General features: G+C 27.9%; 2 protein-coding genes and 1 long non-coding RNA gene across 3 annotated transcripts in view; 1 reads left to right on the forward strand and 2 right to left on the reverse strand.

Annotated features, from left to right (window-relative positions):
• LOC135951640 (mitogen-activated protein kinase 15) overlaps positions 1-19,156 on the reverse strand; it is a 31,025-nt gene extending 11,869 nt beyond the window's left edge. The window contains exons 1-4 of the mRNA XM_065501324.1: positions 19,001-19,156; positions 18,756-18,923; positions 6,216-6,382; positions 5,970-6,141 (exon numbers count right to left, since the gene is read on the reverse strand). Coding sequence (XP_065357396.1) covers positions 5,970-6,141; positions 6,216-6,382; positions 18,756-18,923; positions 19,001-19,156 — 663 coding nt within the window. The remainder of the gene's footprint in view (positions 1-5,969; positions 6,142-6,215; positions 6,383-18,755; positions 18,924-19,000) is intronic.
• LOC135952620 (uncharacterized) lies at positions 10,072-12,248 on the forward strand. The gene is made up of 6 exons (XM_065502629.1): positions 10,072-10,165; positions 10,332-10,663; positions 10,892-11,021; positions 11,084-11,268; positions 11,336-11,495; positions 11,549-12,248. Exons 1-6 carry the CDS (start codon positions 10,072-10,074, stop codon positions 12,007-12,009), a joined length of 1,362 nt encoding a protein of 453 aa, XP_065358701.1. The 3' UTR covers positions 12,010-12,248.
• On the reverse strand, positions 13,409-14,009 carry LOC135951849 (uncharacterized). The gene is made up of 3 exons (XR_010575996.1): positions 13,880-14,009; positions 13,633-13,817; positions 13,409-13,565 (listed from the first exon to the last, which is right to left on the reverse strand). It is a non-coding gene; the product is annotated as an uncharacterized LOC135951849 (long non-coding RNA).
• Positions 19,157-23,991: the final 4,835 nt, after the last annotated feature.

Raw genomic sequence — 23,991 nt, forward strand, 5'->3', positions numbered from 1 at the left:
GTGTTAAAGATCCATGCCGAATACCACATGCCAAAATTTCATCCTTCTATCTGCACTACTTAAGTGTTAAATAATATTTTAAATTTCATTTGAAAATATATAACAAAAACCGTTGTGAAAAAAAAACGAAGAATACTTTTTATTAAACAATTAAAATGGTATAGTCGGGCATGCCCGATCAAAATGAATTCCCTACAGCCTACATTTGAAACTATTTGGAGTATGTCCTGAGAAAGTAAGCAAATTTTTTTAAAGACGCACGAAGCACAGCTTTCTACAAAAAGAAATTCTGTGGAAAATTCTAGAAAGCTGATTAGCTTTATGTATAAATTTTCATACAACTATGAAGTTCTTCACGTATGTAAAACTATGTCCTATTCAACTAAGCAAATATCAAAAACTCGTGTTGTAGGGCCCATATACTACACCATCATGAATGTGCAATCAAGTGATTGTGCCAGCTGATTGGCCGAGTATGAGCTTGTAGTATGATTGTACCAGCTGCTGGTGCTTTATGAAAAATAGATTGATAATTTTTTTGATTGTACCATTATGATTGAATCGAGTGTTGTAAAATTAGCTCATAAAAGTTAGATAAAACCTAGCTTTCCTTTGTTTTCTAGCAATTTCTTCATCCAAACGCGTTTTTTACTCCTTTTTCGTTTTAGGATAATGGCAATAATAAATGTATTACAAATTTTATCGTTATTCATTACAACATTTTCCACAAAATTTTTGGTAAAAAATTTATTTTGTACCAGCATGCTGGTGTAGAGTGTGTGTCCAGCTTAATTGCACAATCAATTGATGGCACATCATCGATGGTGTTGTGTATGAGCCCTATGACTTACATAAAAACCTCAAAGTTTACATTAAAGCTCATTTTTATTTTTGTGCAAATAGTGCTATCTGCTTAAGCTACGTACACACGGTTGTCAGATTTTACAATGTTGTCAGATCTGGCAATGTGCTCGCAATGTACTGACAATGAAATATTATTACCAAAAGGTAAATTGTCAGTTTAGACGATTGTAAAAAAACCTTACAATTTCATTGTCAGACAATTGTCAGACAATAAATTTATATGCCAACAAAAATTGTCAGTTCACACGGTTGTCAGATTGTTGTATGGCAAAGGTAACCAGATCTCTTGTTAGACATTGTCAGAAGAAAATTCAAATCTTTTTACAAACAATTTTAATTGTCATCTGTGTGTATTTAGCTACGTACACACGGTTGTCAGATTTTACAATGTTGTCAGATCTGGCAATGTGCTCGCAATGTACTGACAATGAAATATTATTACCAAAAGGTAAATTGTCAGTTTAGACGATTGTAATAAAACCTTACAATTTCATTGTCAGACAATTGTCAAACAATAAATTTATATGCCAACAAATTGTCAGTTCACACGGTTGTCAGATTGTTGTATGGCAAAGGTAACCAGATCTCTTGTTAGACATTGTCAGAAGAAAATTCAAATCTTTTGACAAACAATTTTAATTGTCATCTGTGTGTATTTATAAAAAAGTCGGATATTTAAAGTATTATTATGGAACAGAAAAAAGCCATTGCATGAAGGATGAAGGCAAAATAGCAAAAAATCGTCGCAAAGTTTGGGTAAAGGATTGGGTACTTCGCCATCAGTAGGAAGGATTTTACGCTACATTGCTCATCCACTTACGAACTCATAATTTATTGCGAATGGTCTCCGAACAATTTGATAAATTTTGGCGATTTTTTTTTAAATGTGTGATTTTAAGGGTCCTCCCACTGATCCCCATTCCGAACACCTCAGCCGACTAAATAACACTGCACAACATAGAAGTGTGGACTTGATCATACTATTTCAACCAACAATCTTTGTTTTAGCGTCAAAAAATAGTAAAAACTAATGTGCTATTTAGAGGGACTAGACACGTTCATAATGCATTGATATGTTCACAAGAGTTATTCAGATTTACCGTAGCTACAACATTACTCAATATTGTTAGTGAAAGTAAAAAAAAAATTGTTTTTCCTATATTTTTTTCAAAAAAAGTGCACGAAAAAGCTATTTTTTGGGAAAAAATGTTAACAAAATTTGTTTGGCGGACTCTTAGCTATATTATTGCCATATAAAGTTAAGCGGTATCACCAAGTCTGAATTAGCTTTTGGCCAAAGATTGATGACACCATTTTTTGAGAGCCCACTGATTTTCAAAATCTTTGGGGGCCCATAAAAATAAAAATTGGTCACCAAAATGGACAAACTGAGTATAGGGTCATGATCGTGTGTTTTTTGCACTGACAATGATGCCATTGTCAGATGCATAAACTTCGCACATATGACAATAAAAAGTTTCTGACAATGATCTTATAATGATCTGGCAATGGCAACGTAAGGTGTTTACACGATTGTCAGATTTCTGACAATATTATTGTCCTACAATGTACTGACAATACTTTTTCTGACAACGTTGTAAGACAAAAATTTTAAGTTTACACGGTTGTTAGACATTTTCTGAAAATTTTTCTGACAATATTGTAAGATCTGACAACCGTGTGTACGTAGCTTTATATCACTGTTAGAATCGAAAAAACTTTAACTTGTAAAAAGTGCTATCTAACATATAAGCGCGAATATCAGGAATTAATAAAAACTTAACATATGTACGATTTAGACGTCGTTTTTAAATAACATTGTAAAATAAACTTTAGTTATTACTCTTATAGTTAACGAAAAAACAATTTTTTCGCTTTCCTGTAAAATGTTGATTTTCCACACAGAAAACAGATCCATTGGAAATCGGTTGTGGTTGAAAATAATGAATATGATGAACCGAATTTTAATTGTTATATTTAAAAGATTATAAATTCAACAGATTTTCTATATTCATAAGTGTTAAAACATAAATGTAATCGAATTAAGGTTGCAACAATTCATAACTTGGTTATTGTAACCGATTTGTACATATTAAAATTGTATCGTATTAATTCGGCAACGAGAACAGAATTGAATTCAGCATTATAGTCTTTAGTTCCAAATATTAATGATACTAATCGAAAAAAATACAAATTCAGTGCACTCTACCGACAAAAAATTGTGTGTTGATTGTTTTGGTTTGACATTGATAAATAAATTATTTAAATAAAATTTATTCATTATTTTTTCAAATAACAAAAATATAATTAATAATAAACATATAAAATTAGTGTATTAGCAGATGGAAGAAAGGTAATACCAAATATACATTCTCAAAATATTGTGTCAGAAATAAATACGAGTTCTACAATTTTCATTGGGTTCTTAACAGCAATTATTCTGATACTACAGAAAGTACATACTTTCAAGGAAAAAGGAACTACTCTGTGCTATCATCCATTCTGGATTGGTTTCTGTAAGTAAAACTATATGAAAAAACTACATGCATTGTTCGAGTAGAAAGTAATTTCTGATATATTATTATCTTATATCTCAATACTTCTAGATTTGCCTTAGTTTTCATCATGACATTTCAAAACAGACAACATAAGAGACGTCATTCAAGATTATTCAAGCTATACCTTACAAATTACTATTCGCCTAAATGTATTATAAACTTTTGGTACTAAATATTTCTTTTATTGCAAATAAATAGCAGAAAAAGAAAAAAATAGCGTTTAATTTAATGCATAAATGCAACAAAATATATTAATTATCCCTACTGAGAGATTCAGTTCTTTCTACCGAATTAGTATTTTTAAACAGTTGAGTGAACCATAAATTCAGCAATAGAATTGTATGAGTACCACATATTCAGTTATTGTAATCGAATTTAGTGATAGTACGTGTAACCGACAGAATTCGATTGGCGACAAATTCGGTTGTGAACACGAATCTGTTTTCTCTGTGTCCTTATAGCTCTATTTGAATATAAATATAAACCCCTGGCCGCAATTCTGGTGAGCTTATGTGGTCCAAATTCAAAAATTAAACTCAAAAACACTTCTTCTTTGCGTATGTCAAATTTCATTCAAATCGTACTAAGGGTTTAGAAGTTACAGATTTATTTCCCTATTTTTTTAAAGTTTTGGACCGATATGGCTGAAATTTGGAATTTAAGACTTTTTCATGAGCACGCACAGTTTGGTTTCTATATTTTTGTAATAGTGAATATTTTTAGGGTTGCTACCATATGAAAAAAAGTAAAAATAGAACTGAATATCTCGAAAATTAACTGATACATTTTTTAGAAATTCGGCACGATGAAAATACACAAAATTTTCATTTTAAAAAAATACTTTTTTCTCTTCATACTAAAGTAGCTTTCCAAAACACCTACATAAGTAAATAAAAATCTGTTAAAAAAATGTTTTAAACTTTTTCGATTTATTCATATGCTTCAAATTCTCATTCTTCTTTTTTAAAAATAACATAACCGTCTGTATTTTGATTTAGTTGAGGAGCTATTACCCTAACTGAGCCATTTTCCAACGGTTTTCACAAAAAATATATTTTATTTGAAATTTAGTCCAAAAATAAAGAATAAAATAAGTGATCAAAAAAAAAAATGGTCATTCAAATTTCGGATACAGGGTTTTGCCAAACAATCATGGACGTTTTAAAAGTATCGAAAAAATTAGGTTATTCATATAAATGACTGAAATTTAGGCCAAAAATGAAGAATAGCATAAGTGATTGAAAAAATGGTCGTACAAATTTCGGAATACATATACAGGGTTTGGCCAAACAATCATGGACGTTTTGAAATTATCGGAAAAATTACGTTATTCATGTAAATACATGAAATTTGGTTTACATTTAAGAACAACACACTTGATCCATTGCAAAAAATAATAGAAATTGCATACAGAGGTTGGCCAAATAAACATTGACATTATAAAAGTATCGAAAAAAGTATGTAATTTTTGTAAATGGCATCAATTAGGTTTATAATTTAAAATAATAATAATGATCCATTGAAAAAATTTCGACACACAAATACATGGTTTTGCCAAATCAGCATAGATGTAAATAACTCTCAAACCTTCATAATTTTTGAAATTGACCAAACAAATACAAAAAAATGTGTAAAATATGAAGGCACTGAAATCGTTCTGGTTATTAGAATGGCAAATAATTGCAGCTGAAATTTATAGCACTTACTCTTGATACTTTACAGTATTAAATCTAATTTACACTTAATCTCTAATAGCCCCTTTTAATTTGTTCTGGCCTTTCAAACTTTTTTTAATTTAGTTTCTATAGATTTAAAACTAGTTCCTAATCACTTCACTTTTATAAAAAAAGAACACGCAAAAACTCCGTAATAAGTACGTGGAACGGTTAACTGCTAACTGTTTTATAAAAACATGTGCTAATTTGCAAAAAAAAATACTATAAAGAAAAAAGCACAATTACATTTTTCTAATATTAAAATGACAAGAAAAAACCTTTGACTTTAAAGCATTATTAATAAGCATAAAGTTACTTTATAGCCAAATTAATAATGATACTGTATATTTTGAAGGGTTACGAAGAATTTACCATCAAAATTTTATAAAAATTAAAAAAACAAAAAAATAAAAAATTTTTGGCCGGAATTTACCACCGTACACTGTGTTATTAAAAAAAGAAAGATATGTAGAATGGCTGATACCAATGGAAGGTACTCAATCAGACGAATCAGCAGATTTCTTACTCAGCCGGTACAACAATTGTCGTATATCTCTATTGAAATTTCAATTTTTTAGCATTATCTGCAGTTAATCTGTTTCTTTTTTTTAATGATTAAACTTTAAGTCATTTGAAAAGATGAATCAACTAATATTGCCAAATGCTGCAATTCTAATATTTTTAATAAAAACACAAATAAATTCCAAAAAAAATTATTTGCTGTATTTACACATAGATCGGGTAAATACCGGGTATAATCCCATCTATAAATACTCGTATTCCAGCTATATTTTCATTTCATAGAATTTTTTATTACAATACAATTATTTACCTTGTCTGGTGTCCCTAAAACGGAACATATTTTATAAAGTTGATCAACTTCGCTGCTGCCCGGAAATAAAGGACGAAATGTATACAATTCAGACATAATACAACCCATTGCCCACATATCAATAGAGCTACCGTATGTCGTTGAGTGCAATAAAACTTCAGGAGCCCGATACCTTTAAAAATATAAATAATTTTTAATAATAGTATATGTATCTTTATCATTTTTGATTTAACAAATAATATTTACCATCTTGTTGATACATAGTCGGTAAAGGGCGGTCTTGAGCGTATTTCTCTTGCTAAGCCAAAATCAGCTATTTTTATTAATTCTGGACCAGAACACAGTAAATTTTCAGGTTTTAAATCACGATGGAAAAATCCATGGCGATGCATAAACGCCAAACCAGTAAAAACCTTAAATTGAAATAAAAAACAAGTAAGGAAGTATGGTCGGTCAAGTCCGACCATATTATACCCTACACTAAGTAAAAGAGAAAAAACATTTTGCTTTTAAAATTTCAATAATTTATATTTTCGGAAATGGGCCTTATATGGGAGCTATGACCAAGTATGGACCGATCACCATGAAATTGGGTAGTGTGATTTATGTCTATATGAAAGTTAACTATGTTGAATTTTGTGTGTATATCTACATTTTTAAGCGATTTATGCACGTTAAAGTGATTTTCGGAAGCGGGTCTATATGGGAGCTATGACTAATTATAGACCGATCGTAATAAAATTAGGTGACATGAATTTTGTCTATATATGACTTATCTGGAGCGGAACTTGTAAATTAAACATTTATGACTTACACAGAAAAAAATAATTTTCATAATATTTATGAATGCAGTTCATATTTTTTTCGGTTCATAACATCTATGAATGGTTATTAATACTTATGAAACATTTCCTATATATAAGAATTTTTTTGAGGTTCCCAGTATTTCGTTATGAATTAATTCATAACTGTCATGAATTAAGTTCATAATTGTGTTCATAAAAAAAAATCATAAATGTAATGAAAAAATTCATAATTATTATGAAATTTTCATATTTTTTTTTATTTCCCTACTTTTTTATATAACCAAGTACATACATAATATGAAATTGTACATATATTTCATGAATGCTTTTATAAAAAATAATAAAAATAAATTTTTAATATTTATGAAAACGGTTATAGTATTAATGAATTATTAAGAGCTATTTTTATGATAAGTTTATTAGTTTTAAGAATTTGTTCCTAAATAAAAATTACTTATTACACAAAATTATAGTAACTGCAATTTATGAAATCGTGCATATATTTCAAAAACAATTCATTTAAAATATGAAGTTTATTCATAATATTTTCAAACCGGTTTGCTTATGTGTGTTTAAAATATAGAAATTATGAAAAAGTTCCTATATTTATGAATTTATCATAAAAATAAGAATTTTTTTACATACATATTTGAGTTTAACAGAAACTAACGGTTTAAAGTTTTGTGGTATGCTGTGAGTAAGAGTAGTTGAAATTAATATGTTCTTTGTCTTACGCACACATATCATGAAAATACAAAGAAAAAATAAATAGTTTTGCGTCAGCGTGCATGGTGTAAGCATCATTAAACAGAATTAAAAAAAAACAATTGTGTTATTAAAAAAGTGATTTTTAAACAGAAAGTAATAAAAAGTAAGTGACAAAATGATTAAATGTTTTAAGTGTAATAAAGTGTATTTAGATGTAAATGAATATATTTTACATTTAAAAAAAGATCATTTTTGTAAAGTAAAAGATAAATTTGAATGTACATATGAAAGTTGTCATCAATTGTTTGACAACATTTATAGATTCAAAAGACATTTTACAAGAAAACACAAAATTGGATTACAAGACTCTCAACAATCAATGGAGCCACCAGAGTTGACCAATATTGTCAGTAGTTATCCAGTCGAATTTGGTAATATCGATTTTGTAATACCAGATCTTAATAGCTATAAGGAATTTAACTTAAAAGATTTGAAGAACTCTTTTTTAAATTTTATTTTGCACTTACATAATAAAGACAATATTTGCCGAAAAGATGTTCTGGAAATTCAGAAAATGATAAAAGATTTTGTTGTTTTACCAATAATTAATATCATAAAAAACATTACTGAAAATAAAAATTTACCAAGTAAGTCATTCTCGACAATATTGGATGACATATGTGCATTTTTTGATGAAATGGATAGTGAACATAAAATTGTAAAAAAACTTTCAAACCTTGGTTTAGTCGAAAACATAATACTTTCAAATATTAATAGAGAACAACAAGCATTTCATTGTAGAAGTGAATTACAATTTTCCACAAAACAATCCCATGCCATAATTCTCCCAATAAAATTTCAAATTAAAGCCGTTTTAGAAATAAATAACAATTTTATGAAAATGTTAAATAACGTGAATACAATTGAAAAGTCAGCGTCATTTACTAATTTTATTCAAGGAAAAATTTGGAATGAAAAAAAGCGACTATATCCAAACAAAATGTTATTTCCAATATTTTTATATTCAGATGATTTTGGTATTAACAACCCTTTAGGCTCCAAAAGTAGACGTCATGGTGTGTGCAATATATATTACTCGCTCCCATGTTTAGATGTAAAGTCATCAGCCCTTGAAAATATTTTCTTAGCAGCTGTTATAAATTCTAATTATGTGAAAAAATTGGGCGCAAACAAATGTCTTAAAGGCCTAATAGACATCATAAAAGATCTGGAATTAAATGGAATTGAAATAAAATTACCTAACGGGACAACAAGAAGAGCTTTTTTTATTCTTGGTTTAGTGTTAGGTGACAATTTAGCATTAAATGTAATGATGGGATTTGCAAAGTCTTTTTCAAGTAACCATTATTGCCATTTATGCTCAGCATCTAAAGAGAGAGCTAAGGAACTAAGCTTTGAAATGTTTCATTTATTTAGAACTCCAGAAACTTATAGAGCGCAAGTCCTTGAGGGAAGTAACGCAGTTGTAGAAGATTCAATCTTTAATGAAATTCCATCATTTCATGTAATAAATAACTACGCATGTGATGTAATGCATGATGTTTTTGAAGGCATATGCCACTACAATTTTGGTGAAGCCTTATCCTATTTTATTTATAAAAAGAAATATTTTGATTTTACATTACTTAATCACCGCCTCAAACATTTTAACTTTGGCGTTTTTGAGGAAAAATATCGACTTAATGAAATCTTGCCAAATGAATTAGTAAAAAATAAGTTTAAAATGTCTGGACGACAAATGATGTCATTTACATATCTATTACCTTTAATTATTGGAGACTTAATACCATCTAATGACAATGTATGGCAATTTGTTCTCAATTTCATCAATATGGTTGATGATTTATTAACTTTCAAATATAATGCCCAATTCTCTTCAAATCTAAGGAAAAAGATTGAAGATCATAACCGGCAATATATGCTTCTATTCGACAAACCACTTAAACCAAAATACCACTTTCTTACGCATTACCCAAGCATTATAAACCAATCCGGTCCGCTTAGGTTATTTTGGAACTTTCAATATGAAGCGAAACACAAACAGTTCAAATTATATTCCCATTCTATAACATCTCGCAAAAATATTTCATTAACGCTTGCCAAAAAATACCAATTAAAATTCGCGCATTTTTTACTAAATCCACCAAAAATAGATACAAGCTTCAAAAACACTACAAAAGATCCACAATTAGAAAAATTAGTACGCAATATATTAGGAAACAATAATTTTAAATTATATTTTGAAGTGGATCATCATGGATATTCTTATAAGCAAAACTCATATATATCAACACATTCAAATGATGTATTCATTTTTAGAGTTATCGTTGCCATAAAATCGGATGACAATTCTGTGCTCTTCTACTGTGAAAAAGTAAAGACCTATCATTACAAACCTCATTACTTATCCTATGAAATCACTTCAGAAAAATCGAATGAATATCACGTTATCAGTATTAACAATTTATTGGGACCGGCAGTATCGAAAACAAACACAGCTTTTGGAAAATCTTTTATACGTTTAAAAGAGTATTATAAATTAATATAAATTTCAAATAAATATAAAAATGGAAAACGAGCCGCAGCAAAACGAAGAAGACCAAAAATTGTATTCCTTACTATCATCATGGGATTTACTTCAACTGTTTGATAAGTTAAAAGGTAAGCAATCTGTTCTTTTGTCTGTTAGTTTTAGTATTTTACAATATTTTGATTAACTTTTGTGTTAAAAATTTCCAAAGTAAAAGCAAGCAAACAAACAAACGAACAGATCTATTATTTTATTTTTTCTATTACTTACAATATATTATATTTTTTTAATTTGTAGAACAACATTGTTATATACCGGTACTTAAAGTTATAAAAGCACACCAAATAGAGAAAATACTCACAGATGTTCCCATAGGATTAGCCATATTATTTGAACATTGTTTGGAAACTTGGAGATCAGAAATGAAGATACCTCTAAAATGTTCTACACCCGACAATCTAAGCTATAGTTCAGAATTTTCCAGTTGCTCAAAAGAAAATAAAAACGAATTTAAAGAGGATCTACAACTTATACTAATGAAGACCAATAATGGACAAAGTTTAATTGAATACTACAAGAAACATAATTCATTTAAAGAAGCTCAAAGAAAACTCTTAATAAACACAATAGCAAAACACTTTATTGGAAGAAGAAATATTGAAGCTATTTCCTAACGAAAAACTTGTAAGTATATTGATTCAATATTATAAAATTATAATGTATGTATATAAGAAAATGGAAATGTCAAAATGACTCCATAATATATATGTGCCAAAGTTGGACCAAATCTGAAGACCCACGGTCAAAAAATGGCATATTTTTATAAATCTTTAATGGAACTGATATATATTTTTTAGGAATTCTATCGAACTTGCAAAAGGGGACGTATTTATGCTAAAGTATGTAATATAAAATCACAAATGAAGATTGCTTTATCTGAGTCCACAACACCCACATCGTCGTCAAGTTATGAGGAGTCTCAATTTGGTAAGAAAACAACAAATTATAAATATCTTATAAATTTATTAATTAAATTTTTATCTAATTAGTGCCTGAAGAAGATTACGAAACAATAAGAAATTCTTTGACAGATGACAAGCTAAATGAAGACGAATATATGGACTATTGGAAAAAATGTAGCCAGTATCGATTTTCACAAATAGATAAATGCAAAACTGCTGCAAATATTTTCAAAATTTGGCCAGAGTACACAAACGCAAATGGGATTCGTATGGTATAAAAACGACAAAATAATATAAGTAAATACACATATTTTGAAATTTTCTCTTTTTAAATTTCAGTTTGACATTGATTTTTCTATCAAATATCCAAACTCTGGAAATATTCATGAAATCTGGGCATTAAAATCGAACAATATTGAGACTTTATTAAAAGAGAAAATTTCAGGAAAAAGCACAAATGGATTTAATTTAAATTCTATAAATGAGGAGACTAGAGAGAGTAATTATAATTTTAAACTATAAATGTATGAATTATTAATGATTTTATAATTATATACACTTCCTTTAATATAGATACGCGGGATATAATATTGCTCATGAACCTTCACCAGTTGCTATTATCTCCAAATAAATGTGGTGGAAAACAATCCAGAAAATTTAGTGTTGAAGATTCCTTGGGAGCATTTGCTATTTTTGGGAAATCCAGCGAGGAAATTGAAGACAAACTCCGCCATATAAGTTCAACAAAACAATTCCTGCAACCTCGTATTTTAATTATCGGTGATATACATATGATTAAGGATATTTTCGTTTATGTTGACGGTATTCGCTTTAAAACAATGTATGTAATTCATGCTGTAGATATATGCTTTAAAATCTTTTTCGTTTTCAATTTAAAATATCCGGAAGAAGCTAATCTTTTCTGGATATTTATTGAGCACTTTTTTTATAAATTGAAGCATTCCAAAGCTAACATTAAAGTATCTACATTGTGTAATGAATTAAGTGCATAATTAATTAAAATTATTTTTTTCAATTAAAGCAATTATTGCCTTGCAATATGAATTCAATTTATATTATTTATTATATTTAATTGTGAATTATTTTGTAATATTTTTATTTAAAACTAAAAAAGTATTAAAAGTTTCATAAATATTATGAAACTTTCATAAAATGTATGTGGCAAAAAATTACAAAAAATATGTAATAAATATAAAAATCTTCATAAATATTATGAAACTTTTCATAAAAATGTAGAACGCATTTTCATTTATACTATGAGCAAGTTTTTATATTTATGAACGCAGTAAAAAAACAGTATTCTTTATATTTATGGAGAAGTTCATAAATATTAGGATTTAGTACATTGGAAAATTTTGTATGAAATATTTCATAAATAAAAAGTATTTTTTCATAATTATTATGAATATTTTCATAAATATACCAAGCTAAATTTTCCCAGTATTTTTTTGTAATTTAAGAAATTTTACATAAATACTATGAAAAAATTCTTAATATCGTTCATTGGCAAATTTTTCATAAAATATTCATAAATATTATGAATTTTTTTTTTGTGTGTATAAAGAATACTGTTTTTTTTACTGCGTTCATAAATATAAAAACTTGCTCATAGTATAAATGAAAATGCGTTCTACATTTTTATGAAAAGTTTCATAATATTTATGAAGATTTTTATATTTATTACATATTTTTTGTAATTTTTTGCCACATACATTTTATGAAAGTTTCATAATATTTATGAAACTTTTAATACTTTTTTAGTTTTAAATAAAAATATTACAAAATAATTCACAATTAAATATAATAAATAATATAAATTGAATTCATATTGCAAGGCAATAATTGCTTTAATTGAAAAAAATAATTTTAATTAATTATGCACTTAATTCATTACACAATGTAGATACTTTAATGTTAGCTTTGGAATGCTTCAATTTATAAAAAAAGTGCTCAATAAATATCCAGAAAAGATTAGCTTCTTCCGGATATTTTAAATTGAAAACGAAAAAGATTTTAAAGCATATATCTACAGCATGAATTACATACATTGTTTTAAAGCGAATACCGTCAACATAAACGAAAATATCCTTAATCATATGTATATCACCGATAATTAAAATACGAGGTTGCAGGAATTGTTTTGTTGAACTTATATGGCGGAGTTTGTCTTCAATTTCCTCGCTGGATTTCCCAAAAATAGCAAATGCTCCCAAGGAATCTTCAACACTAAATTTTCTGGATTGTTTTCCACCACATTTATTTGGAGATAATAGCAACTGGTGAAGGTTCATGAGCAATATTATATCCCGCGTATCTATATTAAAGGAAGTGTATATAATTATAAAATCATTAATAATTCATACATTTATAGTTTAAAATTATAATTACTCTCTCTAGTCTCCTCATTTATAGAATTTAAATTAAATCCATTTGTGCTTTTTCCTGAAATTTTCTCTTTTAATAAAGTCTCAATATTGTTCGATTTTAATGCCCAGATTTCATGAATATTTCCAGAGTTTGGATATTTGATAGAAAAATCAATGTCAAACTGAAATTTAAAAAGAGAAAATTTCAAAATATGTGTATTTACTTATATTATTTTGTCGTTTTTATACCATACGAATCCCATTTGCGTTTGTGTACTCTGGCCAAATTTTGAAAATATTTGCAGCAGTTTTGCATTTATCTATTTGTGAAAATCGATACTGGCTACATTTTTTCCAATAGTCCATATATTCGTCTTCATTTAGCTTGTCATCTGTCAAAGAATTTCTTATTGTTTCGTAATCTTCTTCAGGCACTAATTAGATAAAAATTTAATTAATAAATTTATAAGATATTTATAATTTGTTGTTTTCTTACCAAATTGAGACTCCTCATAACTTGACGACGATGTGGGTGTTGTGGACTCAGATAAAGCAATCTTCATTTGTGATTTTATATTACATACTTTAGCATAAATACGTCCCCTTTTGCAAGTTCGATAGAATTCCTAAAAAATATATATCAGTTCCATTAAAGATTTATAAAAATATGCCATTTTTTGACCGTGGGTCTTCAGATTTGGTCCAACTTTGGCACATATATATTATGGAGTCATTTTGACATTTCCATTTTCTTATATACATACATTATAATTTTATAATATTGAATCAATATACTTACAAGTTTTTCGTTAGGAAATAGCTTCAATATTTCTTCTTCCAATAAAGTGTTTTGCTATTGTGTTTATTAAGAGTTTTCTTTGAGCTTCTTTAAATGAATTATGTTTCTTGTAGTATTCAATTAAACTTTGTCCATTATTGGTCTTCATTAGTATAAGTTGTAGATCCTCTTTAAATTCGTTTTTATTTTCTTTTGAGCAACTGGAAAATTCTGAACTATAGCTTAGATTGTCGGGTGTAGAACATTTTAGAGGTATCTTCATTTCTGATCTCCAAGTTTCCAAACAATGTTCAAATAATATGGCTAATCCTATGGGAACATCTGTGAGTATTTTCTCTATTTGGTGTGCTTTTATAACTTTAAGTACCGGTATATAACAATGTTGTTCTACAAATTAAAAAAATATAATATATTGTAAGTAATAGAAAAAATAAAATAATAGATCTGTTCGTTTGTTTGTTTGCTTGCTTTTACTTTGGAAATTTTTAACACAAAAGTTAATCAAAATATTGTAAAATACTAAAACTAACAGACAAAAGAACAGATTGCTTACCTTTTAACTTATCAAACAGTTGAAGTAAATCCCATGATGATAGTAAGGAATACAATTTTTGGTCTTCTTCGTTTTGCTGCGGCTCGTTTTCCATTTTTATATTTATTTGAAATTTATATTAATTTATAATACTCTTTTAAACGTATAAAAGATTTTCCAAAAGCTGTGTTTGTTTTCGATACTGCCGGTCCCAATAAATTGTTAATACTGATAACGTGATATTCATTCGATTTTTCTGAAGTGATTTCATAGGATAAGTAATGAGGTTTGTAATGATAGGTCTTTACTTTTTCACAGTAGAAGAGCACAGAATTGTCATCCGATTTTATGGCAACGATAACTCTAAAAATGAATACATCATTTGAATGTGTTGATATATATGAGTTTTGCTTATAAGAATATCCATGATGATCCACTTCAAAATATAATTTAAAATTATTGTTTCCTAATATATTGCGTACTAATTTTTCTAATTGTGGATCTTTTGTAGTGTTTTTGAAGCTTGTATCTATTTTTGGTGGATTTAGTAAAAAATGCGCGAATTTTAATTGGTATTTTTTGGCAAGCGTTAATGAAATATTTTTGCGAGATGTTATAGAATGGGAATATAATTTGAACTGTTTGTGTTTCGCTTCATATTGAAAGTTCCAAAATAACCTAAGCGGACCGGATTGGTTTATAATGCTTGGGTAATGCGTAAGAAAGTGGTATTTTGGTTTAAGTGGTTTGTCGAATAGAAGCATATATTGCCGGTTATGATCTTCAATCTTTTTCCTTAGATTTGAAGAGAATTGGGCATTATATTTGAAAGTTAATAAATCATCAACCATATTGATGAAATTGAGAACAAATTGCCATACATTGTCATTAGATGGTATTAAGTCTCCAATAATTAAAGGTAATAGATATGTAAATGACATCATTTGTCGTCCAGACATTTTAAACTTATTTTTTACTAATTCATTTGGCAAGATTTCATTAAGTCGATATTTTTCCTCAAAAACGCCAAAGTTAAAATGTTTGAGGCGGTGATTAAGTAATGTAAAATCAAAATATTTCTTTTTATAAATAAAATAGGATAAGGCTTCACCAAAATTGTAGTGGCATATGCCTTCAAAAACATCATGCATTACATCACATGCGTAGTTATTTATTACATGAAATGATGGAATTTCATTAAAGATTGAATCTTCTACAACTGCGTTACTTCCCTCAAGGACTTGCGCTCTATAAGTTTCTGGAGTTCTAAATAAATGAAACATTTCAAAGCTTAGTTCCTTAGCTCTCTCTTTAGATGCTGAGCATAAATGGCAATAATGGTTACTTGAAAAAGACTTTGCAAATCCCATCATTACATTTAATGCTAAATTGTCACCTAACACTAAACCAAGAATAAAAAAAGCTCTTCTTGTTGTCCCGTTAGGTAATTTTATTTCAATTCCATTTAATTCCAGATCTTTTATGATGTCTATTAGGCCTTTAAGACATTTGTTTGCGCCCAATTTTTTCACATAATTAGAATTTATAACAGCTGCTAAGAAAATATTTTCAAGGGCTGATGACTTTACATCTAAACATGGGAGCGAGTAATATATATTGCACACACCATGACGTCTACTTTTGGAGCCTAAAGGGTTGTTAATACCAAAATCATCTGAATATAAAAATATTGGAAATAACATTTTGTTTGGATATAGTCGCTTTTTTTCATTCCAAATTTTTCCTTGAATAAAATTAGTAAATGACGCTGACTTTTCAATTGTATTCACGTTATTTAACATTTTCATAAAATTGTTATTTATTTCTAAAACGGCTTTAATTTGAAATTTTACTGGGAGAATTATGGCATGGGATTGTTTTGTGGAAAATTGTAATTCACTTCTACAATGAAATGCTTGTTGTTCTCTATTAATATTTGAAAGTGTTATGTTTTCGACTAAACCAAGGTTTGAAAGTTTTTTTACAATTTTATGTTCACTATCCATTTCATCAAAAAATGCACATATGTCATCCAATATTGTCGAGAATGACTTACTTGGTAAATTTTTATTTTCAGTAATGTTTTTTATGATATTAATTATTGGTAAAACAACAAAATCTTTTATCATTTTCTGAATTTCCAGAACATCTTTTCGGCAAATATTGTCTTTATTATGTAAGTGCAAAATAAAATTTAAAAAAGAGTTCTTCAAATCTTTTAAGTTAAATTCCTTATATTAAGATCTGGTATTACAAAATCGATATTACCAAATTCGACTGGATAACTACTGACAATATTGGTCAACTCTGGTGGCTCCATTGATTGTTGAGAGTCTTGTAATCCAATTTTGTGTTTTCTTGTAAAATGTCTTTTGAATCTATAAATGTTGTCAAACAATTGATGACAACTTTCATATGTACATTCAAATTTATCTTTTACTTTACAAAAATGATCTTTTTTTAAATGTAAAATATATTCATTTACATCTAAATACACTTTATTACACTTAAAACATTTAATCATTTTGTCACTTACTTTTTATTACTTTCTGTTTAAAAATCACTTTTTTAATAACACAATTGTTTTTTTTTAATTCTGTTTAATGATGCTTACACCATGCACGCTGACGCAAAACTATTTATTTTTTCTTTGTATTTTCATGATATGTGTGCGTAAGACAAAGAACATATTAATTTCAACTACTCTTACTCACAGCATACCACAAAACTTTAAACCGTTAGTTTCTGTTAAACTCAAATATGTATGTAAAAAAATTCTTATTTTTATGATAAATTCATAAATATAGGAACTTTTTCATAATTTCTATATTTTAAACACACATAAGCAAACCGGTTTGAAAATATTATGAATAAACTTCATATTTTAAATGAATTGTTTTTGAAATATATGCACGATTTCATAAATTGCAGTTACTATAATTTTGTGTAATAAGTAATTTTTATTTAGGAACAAATTCTTAAAACTAATAAACTTATCATAAAAATAGCTCTTAATAATTCATTAATACTATAACCGTTTTCATAAATATTAAAAATTTATTTTTATTATTTTTTATAAAAGCATTCATGAAATATATGTACAATTTCATATTATGTATGTACTTGGTTATATAAAAAAGTAGGGAAATAAAAAAAAATATGAAAATTTCATAATAATTATGAATTTTTTCATTACATTTATGATTTTTTTTTATGAACACAATTATGAACTTAATTCATGACAGTTATGAATTAATTCATAACGAAATACTGGGAACCTCAAAAAAATTCTTATATATAGGAAATGTTTCATAAGTATTAATAACCATTCATAGATGTTATGAACCGAAAAAAATATGAACTGCATTCATAAATATTATGAAAATTATTTTTTTCTGTGTATTTATGGAGAAGTTCATAAATATTAGGATTTAGTACATTGGAAAATTTTGTATGAAATATTTCATAAATAAAAAGTATTTTTTCATAATTATTATGAATATTTTCATAAATATACCAAGCTAAATTTTCCCAGTATTTTTTTGTAATTTAAGAAATTTTACATAAATACTATGAAAAAATTCTTAATATCGTTCATTGGCAAATTTTTCATAAAATATTCATAAATATTATGAATTTTTTTTTTGTGTGTATAAAGTCCAATTTCGGAAGGATATTTTTATGGGGGCTAGGTGAAATAATGGACCGATTTCAGTCAGTTTCAATAGGCTTGGTCCCTAGGCCGAAAAAATAATATGTACCAAATTTGATCGAAATATCTTCAAAATTGCGACCTGTACTCTGCGCACAAGGTTTACATGGACAGCCACCCAGCCGGACGGACATCGTTTAATCGACACAGAAATTGATTCTAAGTCGATCGGTATACTTTAAGGTGGGTGCTAGACTAATATTTTTGGGCGTTACAAACATCTGCACAAACGCATTATACCCTCCCCACTATGGTGGTGTAGGGTATAATAAAATATTTGAAATCATCAATAAAACTGATGATTACTATTCTTAAAATAGGCAACTTACCTGAAATAATATACTTTTTAGTGTTGGTTCTGGCAAATGTGTTTCACGATCTTTGATCATCTGATACAGATTTTCTTTCATGTATTCGAATACAAAATATAATGTATCATTTTCTCTTATAACTTCTTTGAGCTTCACTATATTTGGATGAGATAATTTTTTAAGCGACTGCAAGGAAAAGTTTGATTTTTAAATAAATTTAAATGTTACAAATATTAATTTCAAATAAGTAATAACAATCTTACTTTAACTTCTCGAAGATTCATTGCTTCCTCCCATGAATAGTATTTTCGTTTCATCCGTTTGATGGCCACTTTTTCTCCAGTGTCTTTACGCTGGCCAAGCACTACTGTGCCGTAGGTGCCGTCACCCAGCTGACTTAAGGTAATATAACGATTCATAGTTCATTCATTTAAAAACTGCAATTAAATACAAAGTAAGTATTATGAAGAAAAATCGGCTTTTAATGGGGTATTAACCCGAAAATTGCCTATACATACATAAATTATTAGTTATAAACTAGTGACATATGCATCAATAGCCTGTTGTTCAACTCAGAAAAGGGGGTGTAAAGTCAAGACAATTTCTTCCAAGATATAAAGACAGTACTGTATAGGCATTACCAGTGAATTGAGAACTATATAGACAAAAGCTTTCGAGATAATTTCGTTAATACTAATAAACGTTATATTAGTAAAATAATAGTTATGGACGAATAGGACGTAACAAAACTCCAACCCACATATTGATTTGCAAATAAAATATCTAAATTTGTACTGCATACTTTAGGGAGTTTTTTTTATTACAGTTGAAAAAAAATGTCCGAGTTTTTAATTTTTTTCAATATGGATGAAGGTTTTTCAAAGGCATATTTGTATTTTATATATAACGTAATGCATGAATTTAGCCCTAGAAAGTGATTCCTGTACTTTTATAGAACTGCACAGTGAGTAATCTTTTGAATTGGTCAAAATATGGAAGCAAAGTTGTAACTATTTTAAAAAAGATTTAATTTTTTTAACTTTAAAATTACATAACTTTAAAATTACTTAGAAGCAAATCAATTTTCAAAAATAGATATTACGTACTTCGGAGACGAATTACAAAATTTAATTTTTAAATTTAAAACAATCTCTTATCTTATCGTGGGAGAACTTATCAGAGCTTCCAAAGTTTTAGAAATATCAAATATAATTGACGACATGTTGTACAATGACTTTTGCTGCCTGCGAGAAGCCTTTGATAATTTGCCTCATTTTTTTTGCAACAATGTCATAAAACATATTCTATATAAAGGATTGAACGAATTATTAGTATTTTAAATAATCTATACTAGGGTAACTAATTTCCACGACTTTTTCCTTTCCCGGGACGAAATTAAAAAATCTATTCAATCCCGGGAATTCGCGGGAATTTTTTATTACTAAATTAAACCAAAAAGCAGTCAATTTTTTTCGAATAAATTGTCTTTTTTAATATTAAATTGAAATTTCTGAAATACAATTGGAAAATTCTGAAATACACTTAGAAATTTCTGAAACACAATTAGAAATTTCTGAAATACAATTGAAAATGATGAAACGAATAATGAATACAAATTATTAAAATAATTTACTAAAATATACATTAGAGTGCTCCATGATTAACCCCCCCCCCCTCTAGAATTGTTCTATTTATTGTAGAAACACGTTTTGTAAAATATTAAGATAATAGGATAACGTTAACTGGTACCGCAACGACGCGTCGCGAAGCTGTAATTTTGAGGTGCATTTACAAGGGAAAAATGAAATGTCGACATCAAATAATTACCTTTGCAATTTAATTTAAAAGAATCGAATGTATCCCCTAAAACAACACCTAACCTGGAACATATAAAGGGCTCCGACTGGAATACCTTGAGATGTTGCATAGAAAAAACTGATATTCTATCCTAGATTAAAATTATAAAAAATGTTCATTGCTATAGTTGTGCTATGAAATTCAACTGTGAATTTTAACAATTGCAGTAATTTGTTGTATCTGCGAACACGTTGTAATTAATCAATCAATATTTCAGTGGAGAATATAAAATAATACAATGTAATTGACTTGCTTGTACATACATACATAAATGTCAATAAAAACATTCAGTAAAGTAAACCGAAATTTGTGTATTCAAGGTCATTCTCGTTTTCCGTTTGACATACTTTCATTCTTTTTATTTTAGTACGAGTTAATAGCACCGGAAATAGATAAAATATATAAACATATCAACATATAATTTTACATAAGTACGCGTATAAATATATATAAAGTATGTAAATGTAATAAATGAATGTATCATAGACTGTATTTGTTTGACACTTCACTAAATATGTTAAATGCTATAGAAACTATATCACTTTCAGTTACATACATACATATATTAATTATAAACAAAGGAGCGAATTTTTCAGCCTCATGGATATTTTAAAAATTCACTTTAAATGCTAAAGCTCATACTCATGCTAACTTATTTTATATTATGTTAAGGTATTTGCGACCATATAACATATCATCGGTTTTCGCTTATATTTCGGTCATTTATGGATAATTCTTTTAACACAGACAATTCAGAAAGTATTTCTGGCTGATTTTCAATAATACCGAAATTCTTTGAAGAAAATCCCAATTTTAGTAAATAAATATCTGGATATTGACAGTGTATACTATACACTGGCTAAACACATTGGCTATACACTGTATAAAGACAAAAATTTTAAACTCAATTATTTCGAAATGGCAAAAAAATTATACACTATTGTTTTATTAAGGGGACGATATTAGGTCGAGTTTTACTTGAAGAACAAATGCCAATTAATCTTATTAGAGCTAGTTTCAGGGATAAAGATAATCTACATTTTTCGTTTAAACTTAAATTAAACTAAAAATTGTGTTTCTCACTTATTGTTTATTTAATATATAATCTCGGTTGGTACCGTGAAATAGCTCCCAAATGAAATAATTCCCATCAAAAATTAAATAATTCCCAAACTTGAAAAATGAAATAATTACCAAAGGGTAAAATGAAATTACAGTGGACGTCCAGTAGTACGAACGCTCTTTATAACGAATTTCCAATAAACGAATGGCAAAATTTTTGCATTGACTACTCTGTAGTACCAATAAATGGGCATTTTTTCTATTCGATAGTACGAATGGTGGTTTGTTATAATAATTTTTGTTTTATTTACGTATGAATGAAGTTTTTATTATGATTTTACTTCATTCTTTCGCGGTCATCCACGTTTAGCGAAGTTAATGTGAAGTTTTTTTTATTTTATTTTTAAAAGTGTTTTGTGTTTTTAACTGTCAAAATGTTGCAAGTACACAATAGTAATGTTCGCGTACTTGATAATTTGTAACAATTTGTACAAATTATCACTGAAAGTTACGGGATTCCGTTCGTTTACTTTTAAAAACTTGTAATAAGAGAGCAAGAGAGTGTTAAAAGTGACAATTCATAGATAGAGAACATGATATTTTTTACTGAACATTTTTTGTCCAGTAAAAAATATCAACATAAAAATATGTTTAAAACATATCGAGCCCTAACCGCAAAAATAACGTAAGCGACATTTTTTTCACAATTGACTTTTTAATGGAAATCGATAGATAACTTTCGTGCGCATCAACACCCGAAATAATGAAAATTTAGTGTTTATATCGAGCCCTTAGCGCCAAATTATCGTAAGCGACAAAACACAAATTTTACAGGAGAAGCTTTTTTTTGATTATTTTGAAATTTATACATATAATTAAAAATGTTATGATGCGATATAATATAATTTCGCTTAAAATGGAAAAATAAAAACGAATTTTGAAATTTATTATCAGCAATCCCGCAATTCCCAAAAAAGTGTTGAAAAATTCCAAAAATGGGAATTTTTAGTTTTTTGGCTACAATACCGGGGTCGGGGTTATCGGGACCTTTTACAAAATAATTAGAAACACATTGAGCCACCTAAAATCGGTTATTATATTCATATCGAATATGCGATTTGAGAATTTTTGTCCTAAAGTTTTATTTTACATACAAAATATGCGTTTTTTAATGAACCTGGTCCCCTAGGTATCAAAAATTATACATTTTTTTTCATTTAAAATATTTGATGTAAAGTTAGCTTTTCAAAAAGTACAAATTCATTATACATCCTTTTAGAAATTTTTTAGATAACTTAAAAAGAATAAAAGTACTTTTTTCCCAAAAAATAGCGAAAAATCGCCTTTTTAAATTCAAATGCATATAACTTTGAACTTTTTAATTATTTTTAAACAATTCTTTTTCTATTTGGCACATACATGTGTTGTTATTCTTTATCCAATAAAGGAAAAGTGGAGAAAATGGAAATGAAATATTTGGATGCGCTGTTATCAAAAAACTGGAGTAGGGTGGGTAAAAATGTTGAAAACTTCATTTTCAAATGCGAATATCTCTTAAGCTATAAGAGTAATGATAGCTACGACTAGGTTTTTTGTAGTGCTCGATGAGAAGATTCTCTATGTGTAATTTTTTTTAAATCGGAACTCAAACCAAGAAATAGTATCGTTTTAAAATGTAACATACCCGAGGTGTCCAACTTTGAGGACCTCTGGTGGTCCCATGAGGTTCGCGTTCAAAACTTAAACTCGACAATACTTCTTCTTTGCGCATGTGAATTTTCATTCAAACCAATCTAACCATTTAGAAGTTACAGATTTATTTCCCTCTTTTTTTCTATACCACTATGTGTCGCTTACGATAAAATTTGTTTACTGTAAAATGTAAACATAGACTTAAGATAAAATCTTACCCCCTATATTTTTGAAGTTATTAACAATTTTGATATTCTGAGAACGCTAAAACATCAGTCGGTCCATAAAATTTTAATTTCTGCAATAAAAAAAAAATTTTAAAATGTCGCTTACGATAATTTGCCGCTAAGGGCTCGATGTATACAGAGATATCGCAATTTCAATTATATCGTAAGCGACACTCACCTTTTTGCTTTACCGCAAAAATAACGTAAGCGACATAAAAGCAAAAAGGGGCAGTAAATGAAAGTAAGAGTAGCCGAAGAATTAGAGAGAAAATCAAAAGAAATTGTAATACAAAAAGATAGATGTACTAAATGTGGTCAGGAGAAAAAATTAGACAGCAGTCACATCCAAACAGAAGAATTTAAGTTTAAGAATTTTTTTTAAGGAACAAAAACAAAGGAGGGAAAATGTTTTGTTT

The sequence above is a fragment of the Calliphora vicina genome, chromosome 2 (assembly GCF_958450345.1).
Source record: "Calliphora vicina chromosome 2, idCalVici1.1, whole genome shotgun sequence".
In the NCBI taxonomy this organism is placed as follows: Eukaryota; Metazoa; Arthropoda; class Insecta; order Diptera; family Calliphoridae; genus Calliphora; species Calliphora vicina.